General features: G+C 44.2%; 1 protein-coding gene across 1 annotated transcript; it reads left to right on the top strand.

Annotated features, from left to right (window-relative positions):
- The first annotated feature begins 5,194 nt into the window (after positions 1-5,194).
- Positions 5,195-9,267, top strand: LOC139373646 (fatty acid binding protein 3, muscle and heart). The gene is made up of 4 exons (XM_071114381.1): positions 5,195-5,605; positions 7,671-7,843; positions 8,774-8,875; positions 9,015-9,267. The coding sequence occupies exons 1-4, from the start codon at positions 5,533-5,535 to the stop codon at positions 9,066-9,068; spliced, it is 402 nt and encodes a 133-aa protein (XP_070970482.1). The 5' UTR covers positions 5,195-5,532; the 3' UTR covers positions 9,069-9,267.
- The last annotated feature ends 230 nt before the right edge of the window (positions 9,268-9,497 follow it).

The raw sequence follows: 9,497 nt of genomic DNA, 5'->3' as shown, positions 1-9,497 counted from the left end.
AGTACAGTAGAGTACAGTAGAGTAGAGTAGAGTACAGTAGAGTAGAGTAGAGTCCGGTAGAGTACGGTACAGTAGAGTACAGTAGAGTACAGTAGAGTAGAGTCCGGTAGAGTACGGTACAGTAGAGTACAGTAGAGTAGAGTAGAGTACAGTAGAGTAGAGTAGAATACATTAGAGTCGGGTAGAGTCCAGTAGAGTACAGTACAGTAGAGTAGAGTACAGTAATGTAAAGTAGAGTGGTGTTGATCTAGTTCAGTTCAGTTGCATTAAAGTGCAACAAGTAGGAGCTTGATTAAACAGCATACTTAACAAGTTTGAGAACTACTGATTTAGCCAATAGAAGCAAGTTAGGTAATAGCTTTAGTCAATGGGAGCAGGTTAGGTTTGTGCTTTAGCCAATGGGCTGCTTTCCGAACATTTGAATTGTAGATTAGAAAACCAGGAGTACCTGTCTCTCAAGTCACTCACTCAAACACTGCATACAGGTGAGCTTAGCAGAAGTGTGTGTGTGTGTGTGTGCGTGTGGGTGTGGGTATGTGTGGGTGTGTGTGTGCGTGCTTGCGTGCGTGCATGTGTGTGTGTGTGTGCATGCATATGTGTGTGTGGTGTGTGTAAATGTAAACAGTGTTAACAGTACAACTACTAAGTTTAAGGGTGTGTCCTCAGAGTATGGGGTGTGTGTGACATAATCTTTCTGCACCTGAGTATACAGAGCACACTAGAATTGATCCCTTGAAAGCACTCAAGTCCCACTCATAACCCTTAGTGGGACAGTGCATCCAAAATAATAATATATACATTGAAGGGTTGAACTGAAGGGTTGCCGGTTCAAATCCAGGTCTATTGGAAAAATCTAATAGCAGGAGTAAGAATCAATATCTCATATGTGTCCTAGTACTGCTGTGCTCCAGAGGCTCTGCTGACCTACCGGTGATACTAATCCTGTGTCCGGGATTGGGTACTACTGTGTCAACAAAAGACTGTTTCTGTTGTATAAGTAAGCAATGAACAACGCCACATGAAGCGGTGGGGGCCGTTCCCTCGAGAACTATACAAATTGTTGCTTTAAGTTTAGCAACTGTCCGATAATCTTCAATCCATCAGAATCAAATATTAATCCATGTCTGATTCTTTGTGTAATAGATCTATACTATTCTATTCTATGTTAATCAACAAGACCTCCGATTTGCCATTTGGTCCTTTGGTTATGTTAAATATCCATTTTAAAGAGGACCCAGAATATATGGTGATCAATATAATCAATATACAGACTGGCCTGGGTCTGAACCAAGATATATGAAAGTATAAGAGAAAATACGGTATACTTTAGAAGTAAGTCAATATGGGATGAAAATCTGTCTGCTGCACCAGCAGTGCAGGGCCCTATGAGTGTTTTTTAAGTTTCCTGCTCAAGGTTAAGTTCTTTTCTCTGGCCTGCTTCTCTAAATATTTAACCTTGAGGCTACCGCCGCCCAAGATACAATATATCCTGACCCCTATGAACCCACACAGTAGCAAAACACACTCCTGCAAGACAACACTCTTTATCAGTACATATGGATTACTGCACTTATCCTCACAGTGTCGTGTCTGTTGATTTGGTCAACATATCACTTTCGTTTCTAGACTACATGTGGCATATGGTTGTGTGTGTGTGTCACTTGTGTGTTTTCTTTTTTATTTTTTTATTTATTTTTTTGAATTTTACCCCTTTTTCTCCCCAATTTCGTAGTATCCAATTGTTGTAGTAGCTACTATCTTGTCTCATCGCTACAACTCCCGTACGGGCTCGGGAGAGACGAAGGTTGAAAGTCATGCGTCCTCCGATACACAACCCAACCAAGCCGCTGCTTCTTTAACACAGCGCACATCCAACCCGGAAGCCAGCCGCACCAATGCGCCGGAGGAAACACCGTGCACCCGGCCACCTTGGCTAGCGTACACTGCGCCCAGCCCGCCACAGGAGTCGCTGGTGCGCGATGAGACAAGGACACCCCTACCGACCAAGCCCTCCCTAACCCGGGCGACGCTAGGCCAATTGTGCGTCGCCCCACGGACCTCCCGGTCGCGGCCGGTTACGACAGAGCCTGGGCGCGAACCCAGGACTCTGATGGCGCAGCTGGCGCTGCAGTACAGCGCCCTTAACCACTGCGCCACCCGGGAGGCCCTACTTGTGTGTTTTCTGAGCAGGGGTGGGTACGAATAAGCCTGTTGGCAGTTGCCTGAACAAGTCCTTTTGGTATTCAGTTTGAATTATTTATGACTAAGTGTGCTAACCATTGTACTCTCTCACATATCATACTGTATATCATATAACAATCACACACACCTATAGATGTTTGCCAAGGAAAGAGTTGGATAAGTTTGACCTTTCACCTCATTTCTCTCTCTCTCTCAGCCTCCCTCTCTAACCCTCCCTCTCTGTACTCTCTGGCCACCTGTTTGTGTCAAATGTCGAACATATGCACACAGCATACCGATTTCGCCACACACGTGTCAGTTTAGGCACAGAGATAATTTGGTGAGGGGGAGGGGTGAGTGAGGGAGTGAGAGAAGGGGAGAGATGAATAGGGTGAGGGAGGGGTGAAGGGTGAGAGGGGGGAGAGTGGGGAGTGGTGAGAGAGGGGGAGGGGAGGGGGGAGACCGGGTGAAAATGATTTAACATTCTTACCAGGGTAAGGGTCAATTCCATTTCAATTTAGTTAGTTCAAGGCATCCTCATCAAAAACACACAGCGCATTCAGAAAGTATTCAGACCCCTTCCCTTTTTCGCACATTTTCTTACATTACAGCCATATTCTAAAATTGATTAAATAGTTTTTTCCCGTCATCAATCTACACACAGTACCCCATAATGCCAAAGCAAAAACAGGTTTTTAGAATTTATTTAAAAAACAACAACAACTGAAATATCACATTTATATAAGTATTCAGACCCTTTACTCAGTACTTTGTTGAAACACCTTTGGCAGCGATTACAGCCTCAAGTCTTCTTGGGTATGATGCTACAAGCTTGGCACACCTGTATTTGGGGGGTTTCTCCCATTCTTCTCTGCAGATCCTCTCAAGCTTTGTGAGGTTGGATGGGAAGTGTCGCTGCACAGCTATTTTCAGTCTCTCCAGAGATGTCCGATCAGTCTTGGTTTCATCAGACCAGAGAATCTTGTTTCTCATGGTCTGGGCCAATTGTGTGCCGCCCTATGGGACTCCCGGTCACGACTGGTTGTGACACAGCCTGGGATCGAACCCGGGTCTCTAATGACTCCTCAAGCATTGCGGTGCAGTGCCACTGCGCCACTCAGGAGGCCCCAACAAGGCATTTCTGTTTTTTATTTAGCAAAAAAACTGTTTTTGCTTTGTATTCATGGGGTATTGTGTGTAGATTGATGATGAAATTATTTAATCAATTTTAGAATAAGGCTGTAACGTAACAAAATGTGGAAAAAGTCAAGGGGTCTGAATAGTTTCCGAAGGCACTGTATAGATTTTTTCAATTTTAGAATTAGAATTTAAATTCAGTTCTTCAATAAATAAAAAAAGGAATCTCCTGAATTGAAATGGAACTGACTGGATTGGTATGACCTTTTAGTTTTTTCAGAGCGAGCCTCTGTGAGTGTGTTCGTCTGTCCATTTGTCTGTCCCTTACAGAACCAGTGGAGTTGGTTGTCTCATTATTGGCTAAAGACAATATTTCACAAGACACATAGACAGTCTGAGAGACTTGTGTGTGCGTGCGTGTGCGTGTGTAAGAAAGAGAGAAACGACAAGCCATGGTTCTACAAGAGCAAGAACAGGGACCTCTATAGCGAGGCCAAGAAAAAGCTACACTCAGGAATTAAGGCAGCATTTTACATTTACCAGACACTCTTATCAAGAGTGACTTATAGGAGCAATTAGGGTTAAGTGCCTTGGTCAAGGGCACATCAACAGATTTTTCACCTATTCATGGTTAAAACCAGCAACTTATTCTGTTACTGGCCCAACACCAGCAGTAGGGGAGAGGGGGGCAAGTTGCGGCATTTTTACAAACAGCATCACTTCGTCAAGGGAAATATAGTATTCTGTCTAACAAATATACTGTATCTACATATATTTCAGTATGTTGTGTATCCCTGGAAATAATCAAAATTCCTGTAAACATCACAGTTTCTAAAACATCCCATTTAGCACAAAATTCAAAGTCTATTTCACATTGGTTCAATGTAATTTCATTGAAATGAAGTGGAACCAATGTTGAATCAGCCAGTGTGTGACAAGTGGGATGTTGATGTTGTGGTAAGTAAAGCCGCTACATATGTCTGTACTGAATGGGATAATACCACTACCGTTTTAGATTTCCCAAACACAATATAAACACAATCGGAATCACTTTTTTGCACAATAAACAATTTCATATAATTGAATAGTTAGCTCGCATCACAGAGCCAAAAAGTAACAAGACACTTTGAATTAAAAAAAAGGAAAAAAGGAAGTGACTCCACTCAAACCAAAAGCCCCCCGGGTAGCAGACAACCCCTCACTGCTGAATAAACTAAACCAGTTTGACTCACAAAGGCCCATAAATCACCAGGATCTACCCCCCTTGCCACTTCCACTCTCAGCCATCTACCTCCCACCCCTCCCTCCCCCATTCCTCTTCAGGCTGCTATATCCTCTACCCCTCTGCCATCCCAGGAACCCCCACCTCTCTGCATTTAGATATATTTAAACTGATACTGTACATTTGTACATCCACTGTATATCAACTGTAATCCACTGTATATCCTTACAGAGTCATTAACATTACAGAGTTAGGGAGGTAAGTCCAGACTCCTGGTCAGTGTGTCACTCTGTTGCTGGTAACCACACACACACACACCCGTGTGCATGCACACATACACACTCTTTCTCTATCGTTGTCTCTTTATCTGTTGAGTGAATAATTAGAGTGAGGTCGTTGACCAGAGGGCGGTCAGATGGGGGAGAGAGAACGAGAGAGAGAAAGAGGTAGAAAACAGGAGAGAAATAGAAAGAGAGAAAATGTACATGTCGTTCCCCCTGACCTTCACACCAAATCAATCATCAACCCCTCCCTCTCTCGCATTCTCCCTCTTTCCCCCCTCCCTCTCTGTCTTCCTCCTTCTTTCCCCCTCCCTCTCTGGCTTCCTCCCTCTTTCCCCCCTCCCTCTCTGGCTTCCTCCCTCTTTCCCCTCTCGTTCTCTCTCTTTCTGACTGGAGCAAGATGTTCCTCTACTCTCCCCTCCCCCACTCCTCTCCTCTTTTTTGACTGTATTTTATTCTTCCTGCTGGACACCTTAATATCCCCCTGCCCCTCCTGTCTGTCTGTCTGTGTCTTTGTCTCCTCTCACCTCCTCTCCCTCCCCCTTCCCTCCTCTCCCCGCTCAGAGTGATGACATCACGAACAGCCGGTATAAAACCGACCAGTAGGATTGCAGCATAGCAGTCTCTCTGTCCCTCTCTCTCACTCACTCACTCTCTCATTCTGTTTCTGCTCTCTCACTCCCTCTCTCATTCCTCCACACTGCTAACAACATGGCTGAGGCATTCGCAGGCACATGGAACCTGAAGGACAGCAAGAACTTTGACGAATACATGAAGGCTCTGGGTGAGCAGCGTGTGCGTTTGTAGTGTAACGGTAATGGTAAAGGATGGGATGTGCCTCCATGTGGGTGCATGTGTGCACTTGTGAGAAGGGTGTGAGTGTGCTTGTGTGCACCCACATGTGTGTTTTTGTACTGATGTGTGTTTGTGAACATGAGTGTGTGACACACATGAGCTCACAAATACACATATACGCCCAAAAAAACACACACATGCAGGTGTGTGTATCTGTGTGCGCCCTCATATATGTGTGTGGCAGTGGAGGCTGCTAAGGGGAGGATGGCTCATAATAATTGCCGGAATGGTGTGGAATCATACACATGGTTTCCATATGGTTTGATTCCATTCCATTACAGCCATTATTATGAACAGTCCTCCCCTCAGCAGCCTCCACTGGTGTGTGGGCGCTGCATGTGTGTGTGTAAGTAGCAGAGCATGCGTGTTTAAACGGATAATGCAGCCGTTAATGCTAAGCATGGGAAAACAGGGTGTGTGTTGGACACACACAAATAGAGAACGAAGAGGGAAAGGGACAGGAGAGAGGGAGAGAGAGGGATATCAGGAGGGAGAGAGAGGGATATCAGGAGGGAGAGAGAGGGATATCAGGAGGGAGAGAGAGGGATATCAGGAGGGAGAGAGAGGGATATCAGAAGGGAGAGAGAGGGATATCAGGAGGGAGAGAGAGGGATATCAGGAGGGAGAGAGAGGGATATCAGGAGGGAGAGAGTGAGGGAGGTTGGATGAAAGATAGAGAAGTAGGAACAGAGCCAGAAAGAATACTTTTTTTATTGAACCTTTATTTAACTAGGCAATTCAGTTCTTATTAATTTACACCAGCCTAACCCGGACAACACTGGGCAAATTGTGTGTCTCCCTATGGGACTCCCAATCACAGCCGGTTGTGATACACCCCCCCACCAACCTAGTGGTTGGACATTGGAAACATGTTTACATTGCCAAAGCAAGTTAAATAGATAATAAACAAAAGTTAAATAAACTAAAAATGAAACAGTAAAGACTACACTCAAAAAAGTTCCAAAGGAATAGATATTTCAAATGTCATATTATGTATATATACGGTGTTGTAACGCTGTGCAAATAGTTCAATAAAAAGGGAAAATAAATAAACATAAATATGGGTTGTATTTACAATGGTGTTTGTTCTTCACTGGTTGCCCTTTTCTTGTGGTACCAGGTCACAAACCTTGCTGCCGTCTCTCTCGCTCTCTCCGTTTGAATGGGGGAGGGGGGGAATGCCCCTACTGTGAGAAACTCGTTGTAGTCTGAGCTGTGTACACACACACACATAGGGGGTGAAATTCTCTGAAAGAGTGGTCCTTTTTTGAGGCTAGGTTGTGAGGAGGGGTTGAATATTAACATAGTGTGTGTGTGTGACCCATTCGTTGACCCCTGGGGTTATTAGCTTCGACCCCTCTGCTCTTGTCACCATAGTATTGACCCCCAACCAACTCTCCGGATATCTCAGGCAGGTGCCACAAACTAGCTGTTTGTTGTATGGATTGTGTGACTGTGTCTCTATTTGCGTTGGGAGATCAACTCAGCTGCTACAGAAACATTACTTTAGTTCAGGGGAGGAGGAAAGTACTCTAGAACGGATCACACACAGCTGGGTCTGATGACTTTTGCTGAATGTTTAAAGAACACAGGAAATAGAGATAAGAGTGGGAATTAGATTCCGTTAGATCAGTCCAATCAGCAGTCAGTTTCCACAAAGAGAACAGATCAATAAGTGATGCAGTGCACTGTCTGGTGTAAAGACTTCCCTTAGTATGCACCTTTTTATTTTGGACCTATAGTCACACTATGGTCACAAGGAGTTTTTATGGGCTTGAAAAGTCAGTCAGTCACACATCATTAACCCCAAAAGAGTTTTCGTGCATGGGTGCGTGCATGGCCTTTTTCTTCAGAAAGGAATATCTACAGTAAGGGTGGGGCTGTATTGGCAGCAGCAGCAGCAGTCTTTCTAATCAAGATGTGATTTGAGATAGTAGGCTATAATGTTCTTATCTAGATGAAGTGTTAACTTGTGATGTGTTTTTGATTGACAGGTGTGGGCTTTGCAACACGCCAGGTTGGCGGTATGACCAAGCCCACCACCATCATCGAGGTAGCTGGAGACACAGTCACTCTGAAGACACAGAGCACCTTCAAGAACACCGAGATCTCCTTCAAACTAGGAGCGGAGTTCGACGAGACCACCGCCGACGACAGGAAAGTCAAGGTAAGAGGTCAGGGTTAAGAGTGCTGATATAGGATCAGTTTAGCCTTTTAGATCATAATTAGTAAGACTATATGGACAGGATGGACCTGATCCTAGATCAGGATGCTGAGACACTGATTTAAGTCCTAGATGTCTAGCTGATGATCAGTCATACTTTATGGTGTGTGCTTTAACCGTATGTTTTTAATGATAACACTTTACAGTCATTTTTATGGCTACCACGTTACACTTTACAGCTATAATGCATTATGATGCCGTTATAATACATTGTAAGAGTTGTCATGAGTGTGTATCCTTATAATGGGGTGAGAGGTCAGGGACTAGAGGTTATGTATGCTGGATTACAGGTAATGGTTGTATCTGCCATCAAATCAAATTTATTTATATAGCCCTTCGTACATCAACTGATATCTCAAAGTGCTGTACAGACATGCAGGGTTCAGTAGAATAGCAAATGATTTCAAACAGACAAACAGAGCCAGAGGCCTTGAAATGTTGGGTGGGTTGAGGGGTCAAAGGTAAGAGGTCAAGGATGATGAGTTGTAGCTTTGTGACCGGAGACAGCTGCTACATGAATCAGAGAGAGAGAGAGAGAGAAGCTACTAAGCATGATCTGAGTGAAAAAGAGAACAGACACACACACACACAATGTCTTATTGTTGAGGAATAGTTACTTTTGTTTGTGTGTGTGTGTGTGTGTCTAGTAACCTCAAGTCAACTCTCGATAGGAGGCCACACGTCACATAGTGCAGGCTAACTTTGTTGAAAATGCAGTCATATCCATTCTTAATCTGCAATTACACACATTCACCACAGTCTCAAACTCACTTAATTAGTAGTAGATTGTATCTTCTTATCGCCTCTCTCCAGTTTTCCCCAGTCAATAGTATGTGACGTGTGTGTTCATAACATATCTCTCGCTCTCTCTAGTCCCTAATAACGATAGACGGTGGTAAGATGGTTCACGTGCAGAAGTGGGATGGCAAGGAGACCACACTGGTCCGTGAAGTCAGCGGCAACGCCCTCGAACTGGTCAGTACTGAGTGTTTTTTTTGTGTACATTTATGGAGCGTCTGCATATACATGCACACACTGTATGTATATAAAAAAAATATCTATATAAATCTGTGTATATTGTATATCTAACTATCCTCTCCTCTCTTCTCCATAGACTCTGACTCTGGGTGATGTCGTCTCCACACGCTCCTACGTCAAGGCCGAGTGACAACATTCCCCAAAAAACTGCACTACCCTTTGCCACACCTGCCCCCAAAAACAACCCTACCGCTGACCCCCACTGCAACGACCTCTAACCCGTCTGACCGAACCCCTGACTCCCCCTGCTGTCCCGTCCTTCTCTTTGTAGTGTTTCTCTTCTGTATGAAACACTGAATAAATTCCACTTGTGTTTTTTTTCTCTAAAACCGTTTCTAAAACCGCTTCTCTGTCAATCACACTCACCATAATAACAGTCACAGTATATAAACCATTGTGTATAGATAAGTCATTGGTTATAACACTGGGTACTGCACCTACACACTAGTTTCATGAAACCACAGGAATTTTTCCACTGGCCTGGAGGAAAGTCAACTCATCTACCAACGTTGTGTGGCAACCATTTTGTGCCAAATGGCTCATCACTTCTTACAGTAGT

This window comes from Oncorhynchus clarkii, chromosome 18, assembly GCF_045791955.1.
Source record: "Oncorhynchus clarkii lewisi isolate Uvic-CL-2024 chromosome 18, UVic_Ocla_1.0, whole genome shotgun sequence".
Classification (NCBI taxonomy): domain Eukaryota; kingdom Metazoa; phylum Chordata; class Actinopteri; order Salmoniformes; family Salmonidae; genus Oncorhynchus; species Oncorhynchus clarkii.
The sequence above is the reverse complement of the archived record's forward strand: the minus strand, read 5'-3'. Positions and strand labels throughout refer to the sequence as shown.

Coding starts and splice junctions, on each gene's coding strand:
- LOC139373646 (XM_071114381.1), top strand. CDS start 5,533: ATGGCTGAGGCATTCGCAGGCACATGGAACCTGAAGGACAGCAAGAAC. Junction 5,606..7,670: donor CGAATACATGAAGGCTCTGG/GTGAGCAGCGTG, acceptor TTTGATTGACAG/GTGTGGGCTTTGCAACACGC. Junction 8,876..9,014: donor GCGGCAACGCCCTCGAACTG/GTCAGTACTGAG, acceptor TCTTCTCCATAG/ACTCTGACTCTGGGTGATGT.